The sequence below is a fragment of the Cucurbita maxima genome, unplaced genomic scaffold, assembly GCF_002738345.1.
Source record: "Cucurbita maxima cultivar Rimu unplaced genomic scaffold, Cmax_1.0 Cma_Scf00017, whole genome shotgun sequence".
NCBI lineage: Eukaryota > Viridiplantae > Streptophyta > Magnoliopsida > Cucurbitales > Cucurbitaceae > Cucurbita > Cucurbita maxima.
The window spans coordinates 1687272-1701781 of NW_019272033.1; the positions used below are offsets into that span (position 1 = coordinate 1687272).

The window sequence follows — 14510 nt, forward strand, 5'->3', positions numbered from 1 at the left end:
ACAATTTTTTTTTTTTTTTTTTTTTTTTTATCTCGACGAAGATATAACCGTGAAAGTTCAAAACTTCAACATTGAAAAAACAAACAAACACTATTTTATCTATTAAACTATGTTTGGAATGTGCATATAATATTTTTACAATATATATTTAAAAAGTTGTTATGAAAATTTTTACACAACCCAATATCACCACTAACAAATATTGTTCACTTTAGGTATCATCGTCAGTCTCACGATTTTAAAACGCGTTTGTTAGGGAGAGAGGGGAATTCTAAATTCATATTATTACTACAGTCCGGTTTAAATTTCACTTTTGGTTTGTTCTATTTTGGTCCTTAAACTTTAATTTTGTTTGTTTAATGCCTAATTTAGTTTTAAATTTTAAAAAATAATCATTTTAGTCACTGATATATTACTTCTACTCGAGTTCGAATTTACCCATTGTTCATCTTTAACATCTTTAGTTCCATATCATGCTCGTGGTAACATAGTAGCACGCACACACATACTCGAAACTACGTTATTAACAAATTAAAAAAAAATTAAAAATAATATCCGGCTATAAAATAGTGCAAACGTAAACGTGTAGAGACTAAAATAGAATTAACGATTATCACTAAGAAGCAAAGTCATAATTAATCATGTCTTAGTGTGTGTTTTGTTTAGATTATTATTTGAACCACCTTCACGTTTGTCTTTTTCACGCATGTAATATTTTACTTATAATTACCAAGTCAACTGTTTAAGTATCTATTTGTAACGACCGAGGTCTAGGATTTGGATCATTATCCTCACAACTAACACGACTCATTCCAACATGTTTTGTCATTACTTACATACATCTTAAGAAAGCTCGTACGAGATCACCCAACATAGAATTGTTCTAAGTATACTTAATTTTGAAGTTACTACGATTGAGCTATCGAAAAGGAACGTATATCTCCTAGGAATTTTTCTAAGATGCGATGACAAAACATGATAGAAAGACTCATGTTGGTCATTAAGTACAAGAAGTAACTAAACCATGTCGCAGAAGATGTAGGGAAATGTTGAGGTCATTAGGTGTCGAATTTGGATTCTAAATCCTAATTTGAATCGAGGGCATGGGTCGTTACACTACTGCAATACATCAAAATAAAGAATAAAAAGAAAACGAATAAATAGAACCAACAATCATTATGATTTGCTCGTTATGAAAAAATACCTTATCTCCTAAAAGCTGTAAAGAGTCAACAGGGCGGGGTTGAGGTGTAGAACAGGAATCTCCGTTCTCAACTCTATTTAGTTCCCATAAAGAAATCTCTCTCTACTCCCTCTCTCATTTTCCATTTAAACGACGAATTCTCATAGATGGATATCCGCATAACCTCACATAGTTTCGAATTTCAATTTGTTTTAATTCTAAAATAAAAAATAAAATCCAATAAATAGACTCTTTTATCCCCAAAAATAGGCCCATAATAATAAGAGCATCTCCGTATGGGATTAGATCATCGACCAAAGTTTGAGACTTGCTAAGTACTTCTTCCCAAAGCGTTATGGGTTTGGTGTTAGAATTAATTCTATTTACTTAGGTCCCACTTTGATTCATAATGGTACATTGACTTTGTTTAAGATCATATCAAGATATAGTACATTTTAATGGTATAATATATAGTTTCGTTTAATAATATATTTTATTGGGCAATTCCATAATTGCTTTATTTATTCAATAATTAACGTCAAATCAAAATATAATAATTATGCCCATAATTAAAATTCATATGTCAACTCCAACCAATAACACCAACATTTTAATCTATCTAATTAAACTTATAACTATCATAATTTAATCTTATAATTAGGTCAATTCATTTAAATTTTAACTTATTAACCAATATTTTAGTAATTATTGAAGTTTAATCTCGTTTAAAAAAAAATTAACATAATGGTTATGATTATAGTTCAACTAATAAAACAGCGAATTTATTATTATTATTATTTTATTTATTTATTTTATGAATGAACTAAAAGGCAATATATAAAAGTGAAATAGTATTCGAACGGGATAGACTAACAACAATTTGTCGTTTAGCACCACATTACATATTAATCATGCAACCCTATGGAAAACGTTCCATTAATTCACATATAAACATTTATGACGTATTGGATGTTAAGTTAATAAGCTTTTAACATAGTTAATGAAAAAAATAAAATATTAAATTGACAATTCAATAATCCAAGTCACCAATTTTATACCAACCTAGTAGGCGACCTTAGATGGAGGTACTCGAGAGCCATAAATTCAAGCTAAACTTAATTGTCTTATAAATGAATATGTACGGTAAAAAGGATGAGAATTTGTCTCTAGATGGAGATACTCGAGAGCCATAAATTCAAGTTAGACCTAATTGTTTTACAAACGAGCATGTAAAGTAAAAAGGATGAGAATTTGACGCTCCAGCCAGCCGCCACACTCAATATAAAAAGGTAGATATCTTAACTGTATGCTCGTTCTAAAAATAAAATAAATGTTACCAAGGTAAGATTTGATGGGTGAAAATAATTAAATATTTTTTTAAAAAAATATAATAAAAGAGATTAAATGGGGCATGTAGGGTTTGACTTATTTGAGTCTTTAAAAAAAAATAATTATAATAAACCCTTTTGGCCTTACCATTATTTGTTGCAAACCTATCATTAAGCTTACCCTAGTTTTGTTTTTCTTTATTTTTATGAGCCTTTAGAGATATTATACAATTGTTTGAATTTGGCATTTTGATATCAAATCCATTTTATTATATAGTTTTTAATTAAACAAACCTTATAATAAGATCTCAATATATCCTTAATCATCATTAATCCACCACCTAAATAAATTAATGGCCCCACTAATCATATTAACATCATTTAATTGAAGAAAAAACGATAAAAATATTCCAATAAAATTACAAATTATAGAATTTCCTAACCTAAAAATCATTCAAACTCAACTAAAATAAAAATTTAAGTGATAAAAAAAAAACGATAGTATAGTAAAAAAAACATATATATATATACACATTTTTCAAATGCGGTTAGAGTTCCCGAATATTGTAATATAAAGTTATCCGACATCAATTATGTTTATTAGGTAAAGTAGGCAAGTACAATTATTATAATATGATTATTTATTTTATTTTATATGGATAGAAGTGCCACACTAGGATGAAAAGATGAGAAAAAAAAAGGAATTATTATCCTTTAGAAATAGTTATATTTTAATTAAATGCGTTCCTAGGGACAAATGGAGGCCCACCTATGTAGGCCCTGTTTTCGAGTTCCGGGCAAGCGAGCGTGCTCCTAAAGCCCATTGGGCTTTCCCACCAACCTTTGGGCCCATCTTAATATTTATTTAAAATTAAAAAAGAAAACACTTTTTTACTTAGGGTATAGGGCAGGCTTACGTAACCCTCTCAGTTCCCATGGGGAGGGACTGAAAATGTTGTTAAATAAGCCAACAACTTTTGGGTCCCAAACTCTTTATTTTATAAAATAAAATAAATAAAATTTCAAGGTTTTTGGATCCCTAGCCTATAAAGCTACAACCCTATTCCCTCTAATTTGGAGTAGGCTTTTAACCTTAAAAATTTGTGGAAAAAAACACAATATATTAAATTAATTCTCCCCTTATTTAACATTTTATTCCTTTAAAATATTATTGGTTGAATTTTTAGATTTTAACTTTCCAAAATGGAAGGATCTGTCCCCATATAATATTTTTTTTTCTATATAAAATAATATTATATAAATTAAGTTTATCTCCGAACTTTTTTTGATGTTTAATGAATCTTTCTTTAGAAGCGAGGTTAGCATAAATGTATTTTTTAATTAAAATTAGTTTCCAAAATTTAGTATTTTATATACTATGGAGAGACCGAATAAAAAGTTGAATAATATTTTTATTAATTTAGCCTATTTATCATAACTATAACTAATATATATATAGAGGAATAAAATAAATGTATTAATTTGATAGAAGGGAAATTAATATTTAAGTATTTGATTATTAATGCTAAATTTAAGACTATCTATGATAATATTTTTTATTTGTCTTGTATTTTTTAAAATATTGAATGCAATAAAAAAAAATTGCTTTTGCTCTTTAGATTCTTTTGTGTAAATTTATATAAAAAAGATATTTTATTTATGTAAATTTATAGTTTAAAAATTATAAATAAAAATTGTTATCAAAACATTGTTTTATAAATAAAACAAAATGAAATTATTGAATAAGACAAAGGAGGGAATGTGAAGATGATGATTGATTGTGATTGAAAAAAAAAAAAGAAATAATATATATATATATATATATATATATATAACATTAAAAAAAAAGATTATTTATAAAAATAATAATAATAAAAAGAGGAAAATAACTGAATTATGTCCTATCCACGCATCCTCTCTCCTTCCTCTACCCAAACCCCTTTGCTGTTACCTATTTATAACGTTGAAATTTGTTATCTATTTTAATTATTAGTCGGGAAACTTTTAAAAATATTTTTAATTATAAAAACTGAGTGACATATATTTCTTTTTTAATTGAAAATATAAATTTTTATAGTCCATTTTAATTTCTTTTTAAAAAAAATTTCTATATTTTCGAGAATAAAATTATACATATCATCCTTTTCAATATTAAAAAACAAAAAATAGACATGATTTTATAAGGTTAAAATTTAGACAAAAGTATATATAAATGGGCAATATAATGTTTAACATATGATTGAACTTGTAATCCTATCTTTTATATATATAATTTTAACGTAGAGGTGCATTTAATTAAATTTAAAATAAAAATTGGTGTACTGTTATTTTAAAAAATATTTTTCATATTTTTTAAAAATAAATAACGTCACTTCTATGAAGAATTACGTAACTAAATAAATGTACATTAAATAAAATTGGTATAATTATGTCCTGTCCTTTGGTACGGTTTTTTCTTTCCCATCAAATTTAACCCACTCCTATGTCAATCCCAATAATATATATATTAAAATCAGAAATTCAAATTTAATTAATTAAGGATGTACGGAAAAACCATCACAATAAATAATATATCTATATATATATATATTTCATTTAAAAAAATTTAAAGAGTAAACCAATTTTAAGGCGAAAAAATCTACAATTTGTTTTAATTAAATTATTAGATTAATAATATGAAATTAGTGTTGTTGATTAAATAAAAATTCATATTTAACTGGTAATAATACAATATTAGTGTTGCAAGGCATGCAGTAATGTCAGATTCATTACAGGATTTACCGAGATAGTTTTCGTTCTTACATAGACAAATTACCATGTAAGATTCGTCAAATTCGGATGATTTACAGAGATAGTTTCCTTTTTACTCGCAGTTTTTAGATAAGTAGATAAATTATTTACCATAAAACGAGGAAGATAAGTAGATAAATTACCCGGTTCGTTATAACCGTAAAATTAGGAAGATTTGTAGGGATAATTTTCCTTTTTTAAATGATAAGTCGTTAACTTATCCATGTGGTGAAGAATGTCAGATCACTCCTCTTCTCTCCACAAAAAAAAAAAAAAAATAATAATAAAATAATAATAATAATAATAATAAAGAAAGTTATGGATTTTGTTATAAATATATATATATATATATATATATATATAATAAAGTCCTATATATTTATATAAATTAATTATATGAACAAAAGGAATATATATACACATAATCTCTCTTTCTCTCTCTTGGTTGAATGCGCGAAATTGTTGTTCGAAATACAAATTAGAAAAAAAAAATTAAATTAAATTAAAAATTACTCATTCTTCTAAACGGATAAGACTCTCTTAATCCACTCCAAGATTCAAGGGATATTAGTTTCGGGGTGGACGGGGGAGGGGGGTGATGGCTTCTTATGTAAAGGAAATCGGAGGGAAGCTTTCAAACGACCCATTTTTTACAGAGGAGATAGGCGGCGGCGGAGGAGGAGGAGACAAGATGCGGCGAGTTTGGGTACCGGGACCGGTGATAGTGGGTGCAGGGCCGTCGGGGCTAGCGGCGGCGGTATGTTTGAAACAAAAAGGGGTACCGAGTATTGTACTGGAGAGATCCAACTGTATAGCGTCGTTATGGCAGTTGAAAACGTATGATCGCCTACGGTTGCATCTACCGAAGCAATTCTGCGAGCTGCCGTTTATGAGTTTTCCGGTGGAATTTCCGACGTACCCTTCCAAGAACCAATTCGTAAGTTATTTAGAGGTTTACGCTGAGAGATTCGATATACGGCCGAGATTCAACGAGACAGTAGCGGAGGCGGAGTACGATCACACGCTCGGGTTTTGGCGTGTGAGGAGTAAGCATGGCAATCCCGACGAGATCACGACGGTGACGGAGTACGTTTCACGGTGGCTGATTGTGGCCACCGGTGAAAATGCGGAGGCGGTGATGCCGAAACTCGACGGAATGGACGTATTTGATGGCCCGATTAAGCACGCGAGTTTGTACAAAAGCGGCGAAGAGTTTGGCGGGAAGAAAGTTTTGGTGGTTGGCTGTGGGAATTCCGGCATGGAAGTTAGTTTGGATCTCTGTGAACACAGAGCCAGCCCTTCCCTTGTCGTCAGAGACGCAGTAAGAAAATAATTCTCTCATTTTCCTTATTTTTTTCTTTCTCTTTTATTAATTTTGGGTATTTATTTTCAATGGAAAATCAATAAATCACCAATATATATATATTGTTGTAATCAGAAATCATTTGAAATCCAATTAAAAAGTGCACTAAAAAAGAACAAAAACAAAACAGGAAACCTTAAAAACAACGAGTGGACACTCCACTCCATTATGGGTCGATTTGCAATTTTGGAAGAGATGAGGGGGGGGAATTTGAAAGGGGGATAAAATTGGAGGGGTTGGATTGTTAATTTGTAAAATATTGAAGGTCCACGTGCTGCCACGAGAGATGCTGGGAAAATCGACTTTTGGGCTGTCCATATGGTTGCTAAAGTGGCTGCCCGTACGTCTTGTCGATGGGTTCCTGCTGATGGTGTCCAGGCTGATTCTTGGGGACACTGCCAAATTCGGATTGGACCGGCCCATTATCGGCCCACTTCGTCTCAAGAACCTGTCCGGCAAGACACCGGTCTTGGATGTTGGTACCCTTGCCAAAATCAAAACCGGACATATTAAGGTACTCGTCTATAATATGTTTATTTATGTTTATTCTCTAAACTAGTTTAGATCGGAGGTCTAAAATTTCAATTTCATGTTTTGAAAACTGTCCCTAAATAAAAATATTATATAATAAATTTGTAAATTTAAAATGTTTTGAATAAGTTATTGATTTATCCATACACTATTTGTGTGAAAAAATGTGGACCGTTGATATGTGTAGGTACGTCCAAGCATCAAGCGGCTGAAACGTCACGCGGTGGAGTTTGTTGATGGAAGAATAGAAAGATATGATTCCGTTATAATGGCTACTGGTTATAGAAGCAATGTGCCCTCTTGGCTAAAGGTAAGCTTTCTACCTTCCTTTCACACTTTTTTTTTTTAATTTTTTTTCAATCGTTTTTTTTCGAATTTTAATTCAACAAATAATGCCTTTTGAGGCTTAATTACAAAAAAAAAAAAAAAAAAAAAAAAAAAACCTTTAANTACCTTCCTTTCACACTTTTTTTTTTTAATTTTTTTTCAATCGTTTTTTTTCGAATTTTAATTCAACAAATAATGCCTTTTGAGGCTTAATAAAAAAAAAAAAAAAAAAAAAAAAAAAAAACCCTTTAAATTTGTTTTAAAAATTGAAAATTACCATATTGCCCTTAATTTAGAATGGGATTGATTAGTGTTTTGGATTCTAATTTGTAATTTTATTTTGAAATAACTTGGGTATTTTGGTAATTTAGTTTTTTTATATTGATGTAGCAAATAGTACCTATAAATTTGAGGCTAAATTACAAAAGAATTACCTTTAAATTTGTCCTTTTTAGTTAAAATTACCACATTGCCCTTAATCTAGAATGTGATTGATTAGTTGTTTTGCATGCTAATTTCTAATTTTATTTTGAAATAACGTCGGGTATTTTGGTAATTTAGTTTTTTATATTTATGCAACAATTAAGATTAAAAGCATGTTTTTTTAATTATTATTATTATTATTATTTTAGGAGGGAGAAATGTTTGGGAAAGAAGATGGGTTGCCAAGGAAGCCGTTTGGGTGGAAAGGGAAAAACGGGCTATATGCTGCGGGATTCACAAATCGTGGATTACTCGGCTCATCAATGGATGCCAAGAGAATCGCCGAGGACATCGAACGGTGTTGGAAAGCCGACGCCAAGTTTTGTACTCCCTTCACGCAATCTCTACCCTCCACGTAGACGACTCTGACTCCACTCTTCGCAAAAAAAAAAGAAAAAAAAAATAAAAGAAAAAAGAAGTCCCCATAAAGTTTTCAAAAAATCGCAGAAGTTCCATTTAATCGCTTATTCAAGAATCATCGCCTCCGCTTCTTCTTCTTCTTCAAGGAACCAGCTGGTTTATGGAGGGAATTAGCAGAGAGGAAATTACCATTCTAGCCCTCGGGAAGGAGGAAGAAACTGAAGAGTTTTTGTTCTCGTGAAGGGCAGCTAATTTTTTTTTTATCATTTTTTTTTGTCTCTGGTTAGAGAGAGAAAAGGGGTGTTTGGAGACGGGAGATTGTAGGGAGGAGAGAGAAAAATCAATAAACGGTGAGAGATCTGAAATAATGTGACCGACACTTGATAACCGTTAGATCATTTAGAGAAAGATCGAAAACCTTTTTTTTGTTTTCGATCCAAATTAACTGTTGTTGAGTGGCAGTGACATTTGTTTTATTTATTTATTTATTTATTTATTTTTAATGAAATTGTAGTTTGCTATTGTTTTTTTAATGCTAAATTTAATATTAATTTGTGGAAAATTTCAAATTACCCATTTATTTTGTTGGAATAATTTCTACTTTATAACAAAAAAAAAAAAAAAAAAAAAAAAAAAAAAAAAAAAAAAAAAAAAAAAAAAAAAAAAAAAAAAAAAAAAAAAAAAAAAAAAAACAACCAATAATTTCTAAAGAATTTGTTATATAAAAAAAACAAGAAATTAATTTAATATTGATGATTTTGAATATATTTTAAAGTTCGTTTGATAATTAAAATAAAAAAATGAACATGGTTTTAATTATTTCTCTTCTTGACTTGCATTTCTAAAAATAAAAAATGAAGATTTTATTTTTAAAAAAGATGAAATATATTGTTATTTTTATGTTCGAAAATAATAAAATAGATGAAGTAAATTTTCCCTTTAATTAAGAAATATAAGAGAAATAATTAAGAAAAATAAGAAAATAGGTCTAAGTATTTTTGTCGATATTGAGTATTAAATGAACTAAATGTAATTGTCATTTGAGTTGAACCATAATTTAGCTTGACATCAAAACACAAGGTCTCGGAGGTCTCGCGTTCGAACCAATGTAATTAACATTATTTTGACAATTTATATGAAAATTTGATGTCATTAATATGCAACACAAAATACAGCTATTATATTCCAAGCATAATAATAAACGAAACCCTACTCTCTGCTTCTTCTCGCCTTACCGCGCGCGTTTTTTCTCCGGCTCAAGCTTTTTTTTTTTCCCAATCATGGAGAATTCTTCTCTCGATCAAGAGACCGCGAAGAAAGTTCTTCGTCAGGTTAAATGCGTTCAAAATCTATATTTGTTCGAGTTATAGTCGATCCTTTTCAAATGCTCATCGGTTTTATGTTTATTCTGCAGGTCGAGTTCTATTTCAGTGACAGTAATCTTCCTAGAGATGGTTTTCTTAAGAAAACTATTAGCGGAATCCCCGATGGAAGTATCCTTCACGTTCTGATCATATGTGTTTTTGCATTTTTCATCTTTGGTTCTGTTTTGTTTTAAAATTTAATTTGGATTAGTGTTATTTTTTGGATACTCCTTTCGAAGGTTCTTCGTTGTTCTTAACTGTGCAATTACAGTGGTCGATTTGTCTTTAATTTGTACGTTTTCTCGGATGAAAGGACATCTTAAATTGAAGCAGGACGTGAAACCAGAGGAGATTCCAGAAGATACTCTTAAGGCCGTCGCTGAAACTCTAAGAAGCTCTTCAACTATCAAAGTTTCTGAAGATGGTTAGTTCTTTCACAAATAAGTGATGTATTTCGACATTTATCTGAATGCTGAGTAGTTGTGGAATTTTCATTTGTTATTGTGTAGCATGAAATGCGTAGTTTGGAGTTATGGAAAAACCAACGCATTTTCTAGCCATTAGTGCATCGTTATGAATTTATCTGTTGCATCACACAATTTCATGAGAGAAGAAGAAAACTACTTAGCAGGAGTAACAGTTAAGGTTTCAATTTCGTGGACAGGCTGGTCTAAATGTTGGTGTCATTCATCCCGACATAATCATGAAAATAAAATAAATTAATAAATTAAAAATGTTAAAAATGCCGCAAGTTGTCATAGAATTTCAGATTAGTACCTCCTCTATAATTACCTGTTTTGTATGATTCCAAATTACAGATTGTTCTGGAGTATATCATTATTTTGAGTTCGGGTTTGTATGGTCCAGGGAAGAAGATTGGTAGAACTACTGAACTCCCAAAGCCTGAAGAGTTAATAGAACAATTGGATGATAAAACCATAGCTGCATCACCGTTTGAATATGATGTCAAGCTTGAAGATGTAGAAGCTTTCTTTAATCAAATTGCAAAGGTAAATATTTTATTCCCAATGTCATTGTTGGTATTGGTATTATTTAATGCAATGTTTTCGTTTCATCATTCGCTCCTGAATGTCCTTAGGTTTAGCTAGATTATCCAAATAGCTCTCTCTCTCTTCTAAACCCTAAACCCTTCCTACTTAGGTTGTAATATTATCTCCCACTTAATCTAGTTATCGTCCTCAATGAATTCTTGGGGGCACAATTGCATCATGGATTGTGATACTCTTTCCCACTTAATCTTGATATCGTCCTGACGACGAACCAAACTTTGGACAGACTGGTAACTGATCTGCTTGAAATAATCATGCTTCAAATGAATATGGAAACTGCGCACTACTTTTATGTTATCCCACTAACTGACGATTTGTGGAAGTTTTAAAATATGAAATGCAATTCTATGATTCCTCCCATTTTCCTGGATCTTCAGACTTTTTAACCCGACTCTTTCGTTATTTTTGTTTTTCATAATACTCAAAATCCTGTTCTAACGGTTTGAATTGGGTCATTATCACGGCCCTTTGTTGGATTCCTATTTATTTATTTATATTCATTTATATTGCTGAATGTAAGAATTTTCCTACTGTTTTTTAGGTCAACAGTGTGAGGCTGCCGCGCCATGTTGCAGATAAACGGGTTTTCTGTGGAACTGCCTTGGTAGAATTTTCTAACGAGGAAGATGCAGAAAAAGTTTTGAAGGAGAGCTTGCTATATGCCGGTGCCAAGTTAGAATTGAAGCCAAAGTAAGTGTGTTTTGAAATACAATAAGCACGCACATCTACATTTTCTTCCTACTCTTTTGCGTCTCAATCGAACGATGAACCTCTGGGTGTATCAGTCATAAACCTCAATTTAAATAAGAAACAATACTCATAACTTTAAAACCATGCATTATGAATTGTAAGAATTATAATTACAATATTAAAACCTTATATCCACAAACTGTTGCAATCTTAGCTTTAGATTAGTTTGTAGATTCTAAACGTTGTAGCCAATCATCAATAGGATTTCTGTATTCTTTAACCTTTTCTTGTGACCTTTTAAAAAGGTTTAATGGTAAAATAGTTATAGGCTGGCAAAATGATTAATTGCCAGATTCCATACTATGTTTTGGTTATATCTTTAGTTTACTTCTGTATGTTGAAAATTAGTTTTTTTTCTTTTTTCTTTTTTGCTTCCAGCCATCGTTGAAGTTTATCTAAACCTTAATATCTTCTTATGAGGTGAAAACCTCGAGGCTTAAAAAATGTGCCTTTTCTTAAGACTTTTGCCTTTTAAGCGCTGTTTTTTGTGAACTTTGATGCTATATATGTGCACACATTGATTACCCAAGCTTGTTTGGCAATTTTAAGCATGGATTTAATATTCCCTTTGACATATCATTCAATTGCGTTTGTAAAGATTATTTCCATTTCAGGAGGGATTTTGATAAGGAGAGAGCAAAAGAGACAGAGGAGTTCGAAAGTTCACGCGCAAACTCGAGTGCAAACCGCAAGAATAATAATCCCCCAGAATCAAAGTATGTAGTATAGGCTTGTAGCAAGATCTAATATTCTTAGCCATACACACCTCCTTTTTGCACATCACATGATCTTACTCATTGTCATTGCAGCTATCCTAAAGGCTTAATTGTTGCCTTTACATTGAAAAGTGTGTCATCTGGAAGTTCTGCTGAGGAAAATGGATCTCATTGTGTAGCCGCTGATAAGACCGAATGCAAAACAGACGAAAGATTAGATTCCTCAAAGAATGACTCTGAGAAAACGAAGCAAATATGGGAAGAAGCAAATATGAGTAAAGATGAAGAGATTAAGAGTGCTGATGATAACAATGGAGAGGCTGATAAGAAAAATGACTTAGGCAATGAAGAAAAACCCGAAGTGGAAGAGCGGACTACGAATGATACCGTCGATGAACATGAAGAGGATGAAGAAAAACCCACAGCTGCTAAATTCAAAAACAACATGAATGTGGTTTCGCGTGAGGATTTGAAGGTTATTTTTCAGAAGTTTGGAAGCGTCAAGGTATGTCATAGATTCTTCTTCATATATTGTGCTTAACAGAATGTTTCAATAATACTTATCTTAAATTCTTTGTTCTCTACTTCTTCTTCAAAGACTGTTTGGACTTTGATCCATGCTCATGACGTTTGTATCACTTTTCTGCTTTCAGTTCTCATATAAAGATAATTTGTTCTGACCCATCTGGGTTTTCCTATTTTTCCCCCTCTCTTCTTTGATTGGGATTGTCAAGTTCATCGATTTTAAGATTGGAGACGAGTCGGGCTATATCAGATTTGAAGAGCCTGAAGCTGCCCAGAAAGCTCGTGCGGCTGCAGTACTTGCCGAACAAGGGGGGCTGGCTGTGAAGAGTTTTATAGCCACTTTAGAGCCAGTATCAGGTACCATACAAAGTTTCAATGTTCTCTTAAGTAAAGTAATGTCTATAGTTACTGGCAATGGTTTCTCTCTCTTGTTAATCATGATTGTAAGGAGAATATCTATTAGCAATATCACTTGGCGTAGTTTCATTTAAAGCTTTTCTCTAAAGCACAACTAGAATCATCAATGCTGATGAATGTCTTCTCGTCATTCAATGTTAGTATGGTCAATTCATTGCTTGTTTCCATATCCAATTGATCCTTTTAAACTTGGTATAATTGAATTGGAGGGAGGAGGGATGCTTGTAAAGTTAAATTCCTTTGATATCAGGTGAGGCTGAGAAGGAGTATTGGAGGCTACTCCGCAGCAATCAAGAAAAGCATCATCGCGACTTTAAGGGCAACCGTGGAAGGTTGGCTTTTTGCTTTGCTTTATAAACAACTATACTGAAAACTGATAATGGATGTTCGCTTGGTCTCTTACATAATCTTCCATGGTTATCTGCTGCTTGCTTTTTTTCTTTAGGGGTGGTAAATTCAATAGAGGAGGTGGCAAGCATGCTCGGTCGAGAGGGCACGGCAACGACCAAGGTCGCCCGAATAAAGCACAGAAGGTGTGAGATGCGTGGAAGGGTGAAAGCTTGTGTCTTTAATGGCCGCCGGCTCTGCTACAATGAAACACTTCGCATCCGGATCTATCGGTCTTTTACTTCACTTATCAGCCTCGTGCTTAGTTTAGGTTTTAATTATTTTTAATATATATATATATATATTTAAAAAATTCTTAGTCTATATCAGTTGAACATAAAAAGCTAACCAAAGATTTTCTCGAATATTCATAAATATTTCTAAATATTCGAGAAAATTAATATAGTAATTAAAATTTCATTATTTTTCTTAGATTAATTTTGCAAGGTTTTAACAGCTTATTATGTTTATTAACACTTTCTTTTATATATATAAGAATTCAAATATGTAACTTAAAATAGGAATATGACATATATTGAGCAAAAGAGGGGATATCTCGATCGTGGGATAATGGAAAATAAGAGAACTAGGAACGGAGAGGTTTCTCCCCTTTTCTACCAACTCTTTGCTTTTAGGAATGTAATTTTTTTTTTAAGTGTGGTATGAAAGTTTGAATATTTGAATTTTACAATAAAAATTATATAAAATATTACTTCAAAGTTAATAAATGCAGTAAAAAATTTAAAATTTTAGGACAAAATAGATTATTACCATCGCCCTTCACGGACGCATAATGTTGTGTTTAATCTTTAAATAATGGGACAATTAACAGTTTTGCGACGGTAATGAACACACGTTTTTCAAAAGTTTCGACAAAATTAGAAATAATAATTATTGTTTTTTAATTGGAAAAAGA

General features: G+C 31.2%; 2 protein-coding genes across 2 annotated transcripts; both read left to right on the forward strand.

Annotated features, from left to right (window-relative positions):
• The first annotated feature begins 5899 nt into the window (after window positions 1-5899).
• Window positions 5900-8857, forward strand: LOC111491978 (indole-3-pyruvate monooxygenase YUCCA6-like). The gene is made up of 4 exons (XM_023141092.1): window positions 5900-6622; window positions 6930-7178; window positions 7383-7505; window positions 8155-8857. Exons 1-4 carry the CDS (start codon window positions 5900-5902, stop codon window positions 8362-8364), a joined length of 1305 nt encoding a protein of 434 aa, XP_022996860.1. The 3' UTR covers window positions 8365-8857.
• Window positions 8858-9566: 709 nt separating this feature from the next.
• Window positions 9567-13964, forward strand: LOC111492255 (la protein 1). Its single transcript, XM_023141538.1, has 10 exons — window positions 9567-9696; window positions 9780-9858; window positions 10001-10153; window positions 10597-10739; window positions 11341-11489; window positions 12164-12265; window positions 12359-12770; window positions 13000-13147; window positions 13458-13539; window positions 13653-13964. The coding sequence occupies exons 1-10, from the start codon at window positions 9646-9648 to the stop codon at window positions 13744-13746; spliced, it is 1413 nt and encodes a 470-aa protein (XP_022997306.1). The 5' UTR covers window positions 9567-9645; the 3' UTR covers window positions 13747-13964.
• The last annotated feature ends 546 nt before the right edge of the window (window positions 13965-14510 follow it).